General features: G+C 38.0%; 6 protein-coding genes across 10 annotated transcripts in view; 2 read left to right on the forward strand and 4 right to left on the reverse strand.

Annotated features, from left to right (window-relative positions):
- The window catches only part of LOC145436146 (serine/threonine-protein kinase PLK1-like), a 992,061-nt gene that overhangs the window by 876,407 nt on the left and 99,448 nt on the right, over positions 1 to 16,206 (reverse strand). The gene's annotated exons all lie outside the window — the stretch shown is intronic.
- LOC145443015 (uncharacterized) overlaps positions 1 to 16,206 on the reverse strand; it is a 290,638-nt gene that overhangs the window by 247,159 nt on the left and 27,273 nt on the right. The gene's annotated exons all lie outside the window — the stretch shown is intronic.
- The window catches only part of LOC145441575 (uncharacterized), a 232,529-nt gene that overhangs the window by 100,830 nt on the left and 115,493 nt on the right, over positions 1 to 16,206 (reverse strand). The gene's annotated exons all lie outside the window — the stretch shown is intronic.
- The window catches only part of LOC145436771 (uncharacterized), a 355,402-nt gene that overhangs the window by 62,449 nt on the left and 276,747 nt on the right, over positions 1 to 16,206 (reverse strand). The window lies entirely within an intron of this gene.
- Positions 1 to 16,206, forward strand: part of LOC145441576 (uncharacterized) — a 268,801-nt gene that overhangs the window by 36,897 nt on the left and 215,698 nt on the right. The window lies entirely within an intron of this gene.
- LOC145446391 (serine/threonine-protein kinase PLK1-like) lies at positions 195 to 6,128 on the forward strand. Of its 2 annotated transcripts, XR_013917293.1 has the most exons (4): positions 195 to 1,840; positions 3,428 to 3,551; positions 3,940 to 5,505; positions 5,649 to 6,128. XR_013917293.1 is itself a non-coding variant. In XM_080324713.1 (3 exons), exons 1-3 carry the CDS (start codon positions 1,683 to 1,685, stop codon positions 3,943 to 3,945), a joined length of 288 nt encoding a protein of 95 aa, XP_080180839.1. In that variant the 5' UTR covers positions 195 to 1,682; the 3' UTR covers positions 3,946 to 6,128. The 2 variants fall into 2 exon arrangements, 1 of the variants encoding a protein (XP_080180839.1); XM_080324713.1 differs by having other exon boundaries at positions 3,940 to 6,128.

Genomic DNA, 16,206 nt, shown 5'->3' on the forward strand with positions numbered 1-16,206 from the left:
ATTTAGTAATTCTAGTCTACTTTATAAAAAAAATGATGTAGCCTTGATTCTAATTCCAAGCACACTTGGAAAAACACGGAAGTTTTAATTCTGATCTAAATTGAAAAAAACTTGTGTAGCTTTAATGCTACTTCTAATCCAATTTAGAAAAAAAAACTGTGTAGATATAATTATAATTCTAAGCTAGTTTGGATAAGCTGAAGATTTTCTTGTTCGACGAATCTGATCACATGAGGGATAGGCACAATCATTCGAGTACTCGATTTGAATCGAGTATTCTATCGAATGATTTGAGTCGAGTAGTGAGTTATGTTTTTTTGAGTACTGAAACAATACGCCTCTTGTCACAATAGTCGAAATTATTACCAACAAACCTAACTGAATATAACTGAGAGTTAATTTACGACTGACAAATATGGTTTCGAATGTGTTTTCTATGGAAGGCCGTATGTAAACATCGATTGGCTGTGTTGCAGTATACGAAACATGTAGTACAAAGCTACACTCGTTAATGGAAATGACATATCTGTGAAGTCGTGACCAACCCACAGCATTGTCACAAAGTGCAATGAAATATATATTGTACCGGTATGGTGAAAATATACAAGTTATCAGTAATGTGCTGTAGAACTGGCGTGACGCTGTCTGTGGTCGCATCAAAAGTACATACTTGAACTTTTCTACTATTCCATAATGTTGTGACCTGATACTAAGTGATAATCGACTCGAAGGCTAATACTCGGTTTAGAATCGAATTACTCTGATTTCATGTCGAATATAAAAAAAGCAGCATGAAATGAACTTTCTAATTCGGAAGGTCCACCTGCCCGCTAAATTGGTTGACAAATTGCTTGTTTCCGACTAGCACAAACAGGTTGCGAATCACTAATTAGGATGTTCTCAACAAATACCATTGTTGTTTTCATTCTATCAATTCGATAAACTTTGACTTTTTTGTCAGTCGCAGATATAAGTTTTCAAGTTATTGCACGTCATTACAGACACTCGTTATTGCATGCAACAGATTCTGCTTGTAGTCATTCATCTTCACAAATCAGGGATCGTTCATAGGTGTATCTCAAGGTAACGTTGGTTGCAGTGTTACTGGACTTGTGCAAACTAGTAGATTTTCATTGCACAATTAGAACTATTACTACTCACTTTTAAAAACTACTCACTTTTCAAAATTTGCAATTACATCTAGAACTACTGGCTTTACAAAATTTGCATTTCGAAATCGAACTACAACTACCGGTACTGACTTTTCAAAACTCTGAACTAGAACTAGAATAATTCATTTAGCAACAACTAGAACTGGCGACCGTTAAATATCTGCAACTAACTCAACTCCAAATGCGGATAATTAATGGTGAGAATAAATTAATCGCAAACAGGCTACAAAATATCAAAAGGACTGGATTTCTAGTTTAGGGGTTGCGACCCCATAACCCTCCTCATGGCTATGCCGCTGTTAGTAGTGGTGACTCTGAGCTAGGGATGGCTGCCAACACATCACACAGCAGAACATCAGCAGCACAACTTGTGTCAACTAGTTGTTCGTAAACTAATTTTATTCAATGCCCATCTGAAACTACTCATAAAGCAAGTAATTCGTCGACCATATTTTATTTATGTAACTGGATTTGTATTGACAGCCGGAGAACCTCTTCCTGAACAACAACATGGAGGTGAAGATTGGAAATTTTGGGCTAGCTACCAAAATCTACTTTGACACGCAGAGAGAACTTTTTTGGGCCACACCCAACTATTTCGCCCCGGAAGGTCTCGGCAGGAATGGACACATTTTCGAAATGTACACTTGGTCACCAGGTTGTATTTTGTGAGTATGATCCAACACTCACCTGGGAGTTACTAAAAGGGGTTGCAAGGGCCTTAGGTGTAGAGATGAGTGAAATCGAATACATCACTAGTTTGATTTTGAATCGAGTATTAGTCTTCGACTCGAGTATTCGAGTATATCTCGTTATGACACTATAACAGTATGAACGATGTGAAAGTTGTAATATGAACCTTTTCTGCCACCACAAACAATGTAATGCCAGTTCTACATCACATCAAAGCTAATTTTTATATTTTAACCATACCTGTACGATACTTATTTCATGCACTATGTGACAATGCAGTGGTTTGATCACGACTTCACCTAAATGTCATTTCCACTAACGCTGCACCTTTATGCTGCCTATTTCTTAAGCTGCGATACGACCAGTCGATGATTACAGCCACCCTCATTTAGAAAGTAGTAATCAAGGTATAATTCTCTTAATGAACTCTTAGTGAACCCTTAGCATAAGATCTTAGCAAAAGGTATGTTATATCTGAGACTGGGAGTTGGTATTTTGATTTTTATTCTAATGTGCTCTGCAGTGTTGGGATGGCAGAGTCAACTTTTTCAAGTGTATTGACTTAACTGGAGTCGAGTCACCTTCAAAAATGAGTGACGTTACCTGACGCAAGTCTCCTTCGCGCAATCAAATCACAATAAAAAATCTAAACTTGGACTTGCCTAAAAATTCGAGTAACTTGACTCGATTCAAAATGTGCAGCGACTCGATATGACATGTGACTCGAACATAGTGACTCGTTTCCAACTTTTCAACTGATTCTTGACAGTATTTTGTCGTTTGACCCATCACAACGACCTACAACAAAGCAAGCATTGTCCAGTGAGTTTTCCCATGGCTGTATTCCACAACAACTACCGGTCACCTGATTGACTATCAGGCCCAGATCATCAAGTCGACTCCAGCCGAGTTTCACAACTGAGATTTTTATACTTCTATAATATGGTTACTGCTGAGTAAAATCAAGTACCTGATTGACTCAATTCTGGATCGAGTATTTGGCTTCGAGTTGGGTATGTGAGTATCATCGATATTGACGTCATAACATTATGATAGATGTGGAAAGTTGAACTATTCTACCGCACAAACGTAATGCCAGTTCTATATCACAATCAAGATAATTTTGTATTTTTCATTACACTTTGTGACAATGCTTTGAGGTTTGGGTTGATCACGATTAACAGAAATGCCAACGACGTTTGCATCCTTCTACAGTGTAAAATAGTATCGAAAGGATAAATCTCGTAGTGGTCGCAGAAAAGGTAGATGTTTCAACATTCCACATCTTACACGCTGGTGTCATGCCGTAATGGGTGATACTATATTCAAAGAATAATTCCTGATTTATAATCGAATCACTCGGGTGCCTGGGTGCTATTATCAAAAAGGCATAATTATATGTAATTTCTAATTAGAAGGTTCACGGATATGCAAAATTGGTCGCCGAATTTGACCAGCCCGCGAGCTCAAACAGGTTGAGAAGCACAGATTCAGATGTGCCCAACAAATAATATTGGTGATTTGATTTGGGCAATCCAATTAGCTTTGATATTTTTTGTCAGTCTGATGGAAGTTCACAAACTAAGGCACGTCATCACAAAACCTGAGACTCGTTATTACATGCAACAGATTCTGCTTGGAGTCGTTTATCTTCACGATTGTAATATCATTCAAATGGATATCAAGGTAAGATTGGTGGCTGTGATACCGGACATGTTCTAACTATTGGGTTTATTGAAATGTGCTACTAGTATTAGAACTGGACTTAGTCACTTTTCAGAATTTTCAACTAGAACTTCAACTAACGATCATTAAGAATCCACAACTAACTAGTTAATAAACACACGAATTACTGAATTGCAATCAACTGAGAAATAACAACATCACACAACAGAAAAAAAGGTACCACGATTCACATGAAAGGTGTTTTCTAGTTGTCCGACAACTAAACTTTTGAAATCCGCAACTAGAACTACTAAAAAAAGCAGTGGTTTGTTTTCCATCAACTAACTAGATTGGTAATTTGTAAAAGTCTGGATGCTTGAATATCTAAATGTGGAATTTGCATTGACAGGTGTAGAATCGATTCTTTAACAACAACATGAAGATGAAGATTGGAAATCCGGTCGATGGGTTGTGTTTTGTGAGTGTGATACAACATTGAGGTTGTAAGGTTCTTAGGTGTGGAGATGGGAAATATCACGCACCCGAGTACTTCGACTCGGTATCGAGTCGAGTATTTGAGTAGCATTCATTACAGCGTTAACAACATTTTGATTGAATCGCAAAATTCAAATGTGTACCTTTTATGCAACCACAAAAAATACAACACTCAATTCTACATCATACCGAATCTTTTCAGCCATGCCTAATTCATTGAACTTAGTGACAATACTGTATCTTGATTACGTCAGAGATATGTCATTCCCACTAGCGAGTGTAGTTTTTTACTACCTATCTCGTATGATGCGATATGGTAAATCGAGAATTCATGGCTTCCACAGAGGAAAATCACATCAAAACTACAATTCTCGTTGATAGATTTCATCTTAGTGACGAGGAGCGTAATATTTTAAAACTAAAAAAATCATCTCTCACTTCTCGACTCAAATCAATAGAATTGATGCTCAACTCAGATTTCCATATCCGAATGTTTCCAGTCCTAGCCATAAGCTTCCCACTTAAAAACTTGATGCCTTTTCTAGTTTACCCTAGGCAAACATTGTTGGTCGATAAAGTACCATAATCTATTTTCAAACTTTCAAACTGAGCAACCATAGAACTATTCACTTTTCCAAGTCCGCAATTAGAAATAGAACTAGTCAGAGTAAGACGTAGTTAGTCCGTCACCGAACTAGATTGGTAATATGTATGAGTCTCGATTTCATGTAATGATCATCTTGAATAGAAAATATCAAGAGATCATCTCCATCGCAATTTGAATCGCAAGCACGTTGGATTTCGTGGATTCTTCAAAGTCGAGGATTTTATCGACAACGCTCTCGGGTTGTGCAAAAGCATTTTCTCGTTATAACTGTGATGTGTTTCAAAGTATGTAGGTCGCAATAGCATCTGCTCTGTAATATCCATCACTGGCAGACTTGGACAATCTAATCAGCCTAATTAGATCCAAATTATAATCATCCAGTTCTAATCTGATTTACCAAATGCTGTAAAGTCCACATTTTAATTACAATTTCAATCTAATTTCTAGTGTTTCTAAAATTACATCATAATTGAATAGTATATCATATTGAAAGGAACCCGAATATTTCCGGCTGACACTCTCCAGGGGGTAATCGTCAGCAACTAGTAGAGAATTCGAAAAAACGGCGTATATCAACAATCGTAACACAAAATATGACGTCACCAGCACGAAATTTCGAATAGGAGAGCGTTCAATGTACTATTTCTAGATGATACACGAACTCTTTTTGTTGACACAGCCTTGGTTGGTGTATTTTGATAAAAGTCGACTCCAAGGCACACAAATGGAAGTGTGAGCAACCCTTTCCGAGTATGCGAAATCTGTCGTCTCGATAATTTTTCGCACAAGCTGGATTATCCAACAAGTGTTTGCCAATTGCAGAATTTATGGACTTTGATTGATCCGCATCAATCTTGAGCGGATGAGTTAAGGGTGAGCTTTTCACCGAGCGTGTCCTAATGAATCTTAGGACATGCTGATTTATGCGTTTATGCGTTACAAAATAGAACTAGCAATAGAACTACTCACTTTTCAAAATCCACAACTGAAACTTATACCCGTTATCTTAATCCCAGGCATTGCTCGCGGATGATCACCATAAAACAGAATGTGTCAAGATCATGTGTCATCAATATCGCAGTTTGAATCACAAGCACGTCGTTGGATTTCACAGATTTCGTCTACATCGTTTTCAGGTTGTGCAAAAGAAAGGTAAAAGGATTGCCTCGTTACAACTGTAATGTTTCTGTGACTGTGCTTGCCGCAAATGAATCAGCTCTGTTACGGTTTTTACTGGCAGACATGGACAACCAATCGATATAAATTTAACTGATTTCTGGTGTATTTCATTTGCGAATTTCGTAATTCCGGACGTATGGCAACCCTAAGCTACACTACAAATGTTTTTAATTTTGTCAACTGGGAAGCATCGTTTGGTCATATTTACATCATTTTTACAATTTTACAAAACCAGCCGATGCATTTGCTCTGTCACAGTATCGTGATATAATTCCAAAAATTGCATCAATTTTGACTGAATCGCGAAAACGCATATTGCGATTTTCTTCCCCTCTGCAACTGAGTTGTAATTTGCAAGTAATGTCTAATATTATCTATATCAGGGGTGGGCAACTTTTTCGGCCAACGGGGCACATGAGATTTACGAACCATTGCGCGGGCCACTGGAATGATGATAACCTTCTTTAGTCGTCCGATAGGAGCGAACCGAATTAGTTAACATTGCAAACAAGACTTATATTAATACGCTCTAAAATTGATGACAATATGCCATGCAACTGTGCAGTGCGCAATCAGGCCCTGGTCGCGCGGATCGCGATTTTTTTTGCAAGATAATGACCTAATTATATCAATAAATATTTTGCTTACATACATTGTGGGTAGCATCTGTATACCACTGGGCTCATTTGGCAAGGACATGGTTATTCGACGTTTAGACATAGCAAAATTGACGGTATCAGTGAACATGTCTCTATCATTTTGTGGAAATGTTTTGTCGACGATCTCGCTGCGAGTGCACAAGCGAAGCCGCATGTTGGACGACACGTTATCTCCTAATTGCGAGTATTGTTAGACTCAATTCTGTGAATAATAGGTATTTATAATTTCCAGTAGGGGGCTCAAATACTGAATGCAAGAAATCTAGTGTCAATGAATCATGTGAAGTACCGAGAAAAAGTTCAAGTCAAATAAATCTGCCATGAAATATTCTACTTTATGGTCGTATACGAAGATCTGGGGTAAACTGGCCTCTGGATACGTCAATGCGTCAGAACTGTTGTTTTAGTCATCATCAAATTTCGCGGTCATGCTAATCAAATTTTGGTTGGCCTTGCAATTTTACCTGATGTCACAAATATTTTCGAGAATTACCTCGCAGGCCACACCTAGCCTCCTCGTGTGCCAAATTTGGCCACGGACTGGCCGCGCCTGATCTGTATGTACATAAAAATTCTATTGAAAATTCTTTGAAAGCAAATGTTTTCATGATTTCATACTAATTCTAGTCCAATTCGAAACAAAAACTGTGTTGCAATCATTCTCATTTTCATATAATTCGGAGATTACTGTGTAACCATCATAATCATTGTACTCTGTTATGGAAAACACATTGTGGATGTACTGTAATTCTAATGCTAATATAATTTCATGAAGCTGAAATTTGTCTAGTTGACCAAGTTTGCAAATCCGCTTCTCCTGATCCTTGAATCTCTTCCTATTCAAACACTGAATAAGTTTACGATATCATATCCAAATGTAGATTCGTATTATAGTTTCAACTCCACAAATCTTGCTTTTTAAATATATTTGGAAATTATAGGTGAGTTAGTATGTGTGATTTGATTATTATCTGTGAATTTCTCACTAGAATATTGGCAAGCGACTCGTTTCATTGAAACCTCGGTAAAAAGAAGTGCTGGCGAGCGAGTTCTTCAACTGCTACTTGTCCCAGAAACTACGCAAAACCAAATTGACCATGGCGTCCAGGTTATCGGAAAGTCGTCACCAAAGCGTCCTCTGCAGAGTTTGAACGGTAATATTTTTTCGTAGGTCTTATCGAGTTCGATTTCCTGATTGATTCGATTCTGAATCGAGTATTACATTTCGAGCCGCGTACTCGAGTATCACTCATTATACCTTGACCCGACTGATATCGTATTTTGTGCCAATGACAAAAAGTAGCACCTTCACCAATAACCCTGATATATCCGGCCGATATTGGAATAATATGACAACCAGCTTAAGTCACATTTCCAAACCTTCAGAGCATTTATTTGAACAACTTCGCGCGCTGTTCCTATGTTTGAGCATGAAATGAACAAGTAAAAGATGCATCTGGACTAGAGCCAGAACGATATTGGATTTTTGGGCCGATTCCGATAAAACCGATATCTAACATCTTCACCGATAACACTGATATATTGAGCCGATATTCAAATAAGGGGGAATCTAGTTCAAAAGGCGCATTTTCAACAATTCAGAGCATTTATTTCTACAACTTTACAACCATTGTTGTACTTGAACATGAAATAGGCTGGAAAGAATGAATCTGGCAACTTTTAAAGTGTAAGCTATACGAAATATAGCAATATTGCCAGTCTAGCGGTCAAAAATTATAGTTCACCGACTTCCTATCATCTTTTTGTGACGTCACCAAAAAGCCGATATTTTTTCAGCTCCAATGGTCAATACCGATAATTCATTTAAAGTGTAATATCGACTCGATATCATCGGAGTACTGATAATCGGTCAACTCTAATCTGGAAACTTGTAAACATATGTCGTCACTAACAATAGAACTTCTATTCAGAGTACTCGAGTAGTTTTTCCGTATAGTTGCACTAATTGCTCAAGCCAGTCTAGTGGTTATGATTTCAGACTACTTGTGTATCTCCTATGTAACAGTTCAGTTTCTTAGGCAAAACTAGGTCTAGAATACCGTACTTGCTTTATTACCTACTTTGAAGTTGCTACTTCTGCTTGTACTTGAGCAGACATTACAATGTTACTTCTATGCTCGAGTACCAATGATGACTGTTTTGACCACTTCTAAGCGATAAGAAATCGATAAATATTCCCAGTGTAGCGATCACAGATGATAGTTTTCCGACTGCCTGATACCATGTTATGGCGCTACAAAAATTCCAGGTATCGATATCTTTCAAACTGTGATATTAGGCCCATTTACATGACGGTTTAAGTCAGCTTCGAAGCTGACTCGTCGATCCGACTCTCTCGTATTCGATGAAGAGAGAAAGGCAAACTGCTTCAAGTCGACTCGAGCCTCAAGCTGTTGTGTAATGTGGTTTACGATCGGATTGAGCATTCGGCCATCGGCGTCCGGCGATTTTCGTTCGACGGCGCTGGGTTTTGCCGCGCGGGCTCTTGGCATCGTAATTCGTGTTTTTCATCTGATGTTGAGAAATTGGGCAAACATGGCAAGGAAAAGTGGGGTAACTTTGTAAGTGCTCGCTTGTTTACGATGGAATATATATGTAGTACACCAGTACCGGTGTAGCAACCGTGCTCATTTACGGCAGTTTTATTAGCGATTCCCTATGTGTTCTTTGATATTTGGCTGCGACGCTTCGATCTGTAGTAGCCTAGTTGCTGTCATCAGCTACATAAAATGGCTAACAAGGTAAAACGTTGCATCTGTATTTCTACTTCTCAGACTACAGTTCGGAAGAGATGTGGATTGTACCGGTACTACAATTCGACTACGACATGCATAGTGAACTGATGGAAGAAGCGGCCTTGCAGTGTGCTATATCGATACGGGAATACATGAACGATTGCTGCATTTCCTACATACTGTTCCACTGGATAAACTGATGTGAGCGCGCGTGTGATGGGATGGAGCTGGTGTCTCTCCCGGGAGGATGATATGGAGATTTGTGCCTCTCCTGGTGATGATGAAGCGCAGCGGTGTTAGGATTATTGCTTTGTTTTTAGTTCTGGGTTATAGTGTCCTGCTGATATGATGCGGTCGTGCGGGTGTTCACGATTTTCAGCTTGCCGTTTTGATATTATTGTATTCATGGTAGCCTATGTGTTTGTGAGGGTGCTGAAATTGGCACTTCTCATAGTTTAATTGATGGGTAGCAATTTAGTAGTAGTGCTCTATATTGCTCCTTATCACAGTTTTTATAGACATTCTTGGTATTGTTAACTTCCTATTTGGTATATCATGCCGACAAGATGCTTCAATAAAATCTCTGCAGTAGTTGTATCGTGACTCTTGAGTCACCGGCATACATGGGGTAGTCTGTTACAGAGGAGCGGCCGAACAACTAGAGGCGACATGGGGGTTGCAAGTGGGTCACTTGAGTGTTAATGACCTTATTTTAATCGCATCGATAAGTGATGCCTGAAATATCAAAACAGTCGGTACTCCCGCCTATACTCCACGGCCCATTTTCGTTGACGCCGAAAAAGCTAGCTGATAACTTATACTTGTTGTTTTCCTCTACAATACTTGTTGTTTTCCTCTACAATCATGATATAAACAAGATTATTTTCCTCTACAAATATCGATGTTATGAGTATCTCATCATCCTCGTTAATTTCGAGGATAAGAGACGTTTCAGAGTACGACCAAACACACATTGTCGTTGTACCTTTGCCCACCAAACTTACTACGAATATATATTTGTAAGGGGTAAAGCGACACCGGGTCGTCCACGATACAGCTTCCTGAAGGATCATGTAAACAGGGCCCTTTAACGAGTCAGCTTGGAGATGAGGCGTGACGTCACCGGAGACGACTTGAACGCCAAGTCGAGTCGAACATGTAACCAGGCCTATAGACTCGATATTATTGCCCGAATGGGGCTATCATGATACCTTATTAAAATAAACCACCACTTGACATTCATGAAGTGGTCATGCTTCTCCTGATTGTTCAATTCAGCTTCTAGTCAGAGTTCAAAACTCATTTCACCTATGGCCACATATTGAACTTCTCATGTAGAATGACATTTTTGATTGGTTTCAGTAACCCGTTTCATTCGAAGTGATTGTTGAGGTGCAGTCGTTTTCAAAGGGATGAATAGCGTCGTTGGTACTGTTTCTTTTCCAAACATGCCACAGAAAACCCTATTTCAATGCAATGCAAATTTCGTCTGAATCTCAGCAGACATGTCCAAACTATTGGACACTCAAAATGATTACTATAAGTAGGACTACTGATTTTTTAAACGAACAACTGGAATTAGAAGTAGAACTACTAACTAACTTTGAAATCTAAATCTGAATTTCAGGCACTGTTCTTCAATGAGCATGAGAAAGGCAAATTGTTCATGAGATCAGTCTTCACTGCAGTTTGTATTGCAAGCTCGTTGTTGGATTTCACGGATTCTTCCGAACCAGGTAATTCTAATCTAATTTGGAAAATGTGTAGCTGTAATTACAATTCTAATCTAGTTTGAAAAATATATCAAAGTTTTGTAGCGAGACAACTATGATAACAATGGATTGGCGTCATCATTTGAGTCCTTGAATCCTAACCAAGTATCTGTTCTAATAATTCGAACTCAGTAGGCCAAGTGAGAAATGATTTTTTTAGTACTGAAATGATACGCTCCTTGCCACAAGAGCAATGATGATTAACAATAACTTGAACTGAACTGACAGGTAAATTACCAATGGAAGTTCTATTATGAACATATTTCTCAGTGTGGAAAGCTGTAAACCTCGATTAGAGGTATCACAGCTTACTTTACATGTAGTACATAGCTCCGCACGTTAGTGAAAATGACATTTCTTGAAAGTCTTGATCAACCCACAGCATCGTCGGAAAGTGCAAGAAATAGGTATGCTCGAAAAATGCCGAATCATCTTTAATGTGATGTACAACTGCCATGATGTTTCTCACGGTCGCATAAAAGGTCCATATTTGTACTTTCCGCATCATGCATTCTGGTGTGACATCATAATTAGTGATACCCAAATACTCGACTTATTAGGTGGGCCTACCATATTTTGGAAATCTAAAAAGAGGACACTTTTTCAGAAATTTGAGACTTGCAAAACCGGAGAAGAATTCTCAAAAATCGGTGAATTTTGCCCACTTTGTGACCGGTTGACTGGAAAATTTTTAAAAAAGGTCAACTTTTCACTCAGAGCTCCAATCACCGTTTTTCACTCCGAAATACCCGCCATATAGTCACTTCTGTGCTAATTTACGGCATATCACTCGCATTTCGCTCTAAATGTGACCTAAATTTTCAAAAAAGAGGACAAAATCTCAAAAAAGAGGACAAAAGGGCGTCCTCCGAGGACACTTTTAAAAAAGTCAAGAAAGAGGACAAATCCTATTGAAAGAGGACGCATGGTAACCCTATTATTAGGCCTCATACTCAACTCAATTCTTCATCTCAGACCACATCGATAGTACCAAGCTAATATCATTTTTATTTATCAGGAGCCAAAGAATTATATCCGACGATCAAGTACAATACGATCCTGAATGAATGGAAAGTTCTCTTCTATGGCAAAGTTATCAAAGGGGTCAGAAGCTTCCATCATGCTATGGCCATAATACTGGCAATATACTGGCTGTTCAACATCAAGTTCGCTCCATCAGCCTCTAATTGATGGTCCGTCGTCACGAACTCTCCTTCGAAACTTCCGAACGTTAAGTACACTGCGGCTGTCTCGAAACTTTGTAACGTTAGGTAGACTTTGGCTGTTCGTAGTAAATTAATTTGAATAATTCACCAAGGACAGGTCAACATTTTTAGCCGTTATAATTCTTGTGTCATTGCATTAGGTACTCGGCGCCTTCCACTGTGACAATTTGTAATAACTTAATTAATCGAGGACCGGTCAATGTTTCAAGCCGGTATATTAATTCTTGTTTCATTACATACGTTTCGTAACTTTCTAACGTTAGGTGTGGCTGACTGTGGCTGTTCATTGTAATTTAATTTGATTAATTTATTGAGGACGGGTCAATGATTTTAGCCGTTATTATAATTCTGGTTTCATTACATATGTCCAAAACTTCAAAACATTAGGTACTAGGCGGCTTACACTGTGGCTTTTTGTAGTAAATTAATTCATTGATGACGGGTCAATATTTTTAGCTGTTGTTGTAACAATTCTTCTTTCATTGTATAAATTCCAAAACTTCTTAACGTTAGGCTCTCTGCGGCTTACACTGTGGCTTTTTGTAGTAAATAATTAATTTATGAGGGGGCAATATTTTTAGCCGTTGTTGTAAGAATTTTTCTTTCATTGCATAAGTTTCAAAACTTCTTAACGTTAGGTACTCTGCGGCCTGCTCTGTGGCTTTTTGTAGTAAATTAATTCATTGATGACGGGCCAATGTTTTTAGCCGTTGTTGTAATAATTCTTCATTCATTGCATAAGTTTCAAAACTTCTTAACGTTAGGCACTCTGCGGCTTACACTGTGGCTTTTTGTAGTAAATTAATTCATTGATGACGGGCCAATATTTTTAGCCGTTGTTGTATATAACTCTTCTTTCATTGCATAAGTTCCAAAACTTCTTAACGTTCGGTACTCTTCGACTTACACTGTGGCTGTTAGTAGTAAATTAATTGCGCCATGACATGTCAATATTTTTAGCCGTTATAGTAATTCTTATTTCATTACGTATTATCCGAAACTCTCGCCATTTCAGAATTTTTCTTGTTTTGATGCATTTGTTCTCAATATACCATCATTTGATCCAACACTGAATTGCTTGTTATAATTCATATCCTGGCTACAGATTTTGTGCCAGTCGGTCCAAGGTGAAAGGTCAATTGAAGTCTCAGGTCAGACGTGTTTTCGAGATTACATGACGGGCAGAAACATGTTAGGCAACAGGTGGAACCAAACCTGTCGTATGGTTTTACATGATGGACATGTATTAGGAGGTACCAGGTGTAACCATGTTTATGGACACCTTTATTTTTTACAGTGTAATCCTGAAATTGCTACAGGCGAACTGTTTAGTGCGAAACGAGCCAAGTTTGATATAGGCTTACAGACATTTGTCATTCTCAGGTTTATAAGAATGAATTCTGATCTAATATGAATCGAACTTCACTCAATGTCCAAGGTTTGGCGAATTCACTAATTCTATTTTTAAACTCATTTTGTCAAATCTGTGTAGCCATCATTCTAATAATGGAAAACTGTCTTGTTTTGATAGTAATTCTAATCTAATTCGAAATAATATGTTTAGCAATTATTCTAATTTTAATCTAATTAGTAGATAAATGTGTTGCTGTCATTCTAACTGTACTGAAAATTTTCTAGTTTTCCAAGTCTGCATTTAAACTTATCCTGATACTTGAATCTCTTCCTATCCAAATATGATTGCTGCTGTGCTACGATTGTTGATATACGATGTTATTTTTAATTCTCTACTAGTTGCTGACGATTACCCCTGACTGTGTCAGTCGAAAATATTCGGGTTCATTTCAATATGAATATACTATCCAAGTAAGCTACGGATATAGTTTACTCCTTCAAATCCAAATCTTGATTCGTATTGTAGTTTAACATCCACAAATCAAGATTCCTAAACAATCTTATGAAAATATGACTAACTATCCGTGAGTTCAACTGTGATTTTCTAACTAGAATGTTGGCATGCAACCCGTCCCAACGACCAGACTTGGACAACTAGATAATTCTAGTCGTCTAATTTCACTAAATTAGAGCGAAATGCAAGTAATCTAATTCTAGTCTAATTTGTGAAACGTTTCGATGCTCCAATTCTAATTCTAATCTAATTTGTGAAATTTTTCTATGCTCTAATTCTAATTCTGATCTAATTCGTGAAATGGTCCCATGTGCTAATTAACTAATTCTAATCTAATTTATTGTTTTCCGGAAAATATCTCGTTGTCCGCGGCATTTTGCAGCGAGTTAACAAGAATATTTCTCTGTCGCAGGGAAATCCAGTTTGGGACGCAACAATGCTGTCTGACTCTTTTGCTCTTGAGCTACTCTCTCGTTTCGCCAACCAGCATTGTTGCGTCCCAATGCCAATCTTCATAACAATGAAAAATTCGATGCTGATTATGGGAGTTCCAGGGCCGCGAGCGGAATAATATTTATATTTTGGTAATCAGTGCAGACTGCAGAGTCAGCTTTCGATTGATACCAGTCTTACCAAATTTAATGCTCGGCAAGCCGGTCAAAAATGACCGTCAAATTGTCTGTAGCCAAATGGAAATTGTGACGTGATTCAATTTCACTGAGGCGTGAGATTTGCTTGTGTCGACACCATATAGGACACTATGCTTACACCGTAGCTACTTACAATCATGTATTAACTGTGACGAATAATAGCCATGCGTTAGTACAACTCTAAAGCCGTTTCAGCTAGCGCGGAATAGTGCTGTTGGGCACAGGCGAATAGCATATTTTAAAATATTACCAACAACAATAATAATTTGAAACCGAAATCAATTTCAGCATTTCAAAATGCTTTACTTCGCGTTCCTCTAAAATCACAAATCAGATGACCGGTCGCATGTGCCCGCGTCTTGGTGATCCCTGGTGAGTGCAAAGCGAGTCAAGCGTGGTGAACAGACGTTAACCGTTCTCGAGGTTATGTCAACGCACTGTGATTTGATATAAACTGAACTTGATATTTGCCGTATTTATTTCTCATTCACAATTTCATTCAATTTCTACATTTTTTGCGAGTTCAGTGATTGTAATTCTAATCTGATTTTAATTTGGAAAAGCTGTGTAGCTTTAATTCTAATTCTAATCTAATTTCGAAAAAATGTGTAGCTCTAATTCTAATTCTATTCTCATTTGGAAAAATTGTGTAGCTCTAATTCTAATCTAATTTGGAAAAATTGTGTAGCTCCAATTCTAATTCTAATCTCATTTGGAAAAATTGTGTAGCTTTCATTCTAATTCTAATATAATTTGGAAAAATTGTGTAGCTCCAATTCTAATTCTAATCTAATTTGGAAAAAACGGCGTAGCTCTAATTCTAATTCTAATCTAATTTGGAAAAACTGCGTAGCTCTAATTCTAATTCTAATTTTATTTGGAAAAAACTGTGTAGCTCTAATTCCAATTTTAATCTAATTTGAAAAAGCTGAAAATTTTCTAGTTGTCCAAGTCTGCCAACGACCCCCTGTAACGGAAGCGCTGGCGAGCGAGCTCTGCAACGGCAACATTCTAAAGAAATTGTCCGTAACGTGCTTGCCCAGGTTCTCGGAAATCCAACTACAGCAAAGGCGTTCTCTGCAGAGTTTGAACAGTGAGATTTTTTAGGTATTGGCAAAGTCGAGTTCCTGAGTGATTCGAATCTGAATCGAGTATTACGCTTTCAGAGCCTGACCGATATCGTATTTTTGAGCCAATACCGATAAGTAGCACCATCACCGATAATAATTCGATATATTCAGCCTATATAATGTGACAAATAGCTTACAGAACATTTCCCAATCTTCAGAGCATTTTGCGGCCGTTGCTATAGTTGGACATGAAATAAACTAGATAGGCTGCATTGGGACACTTGTAATCAGAAGTGGTCAGTAACAATTAATAGTACGTCTACTTTTTTAGTACTCAAGTAGGTTTTGCAGGTGACTGGCAGTAATTACTCTCAACTCTGCCAAGTGGTTGTGAT

The sequence above is a fragment of the Botryllus schlosseri genome, chromosome 1 (genome assembly GCF_051294905.1).
Source record: "Botryllus schlosseri isolate E-star chromosome 1, Bs_hap1, whole genome shotgun sequence".
Taxonomy (NCBI): domain Eukaryota; kingdom Metazoa; phylum Chordata; class Ascidiacea; order Stolidobranchia; family Styelidae; genus Botryllus; species Botryllus schlosseri.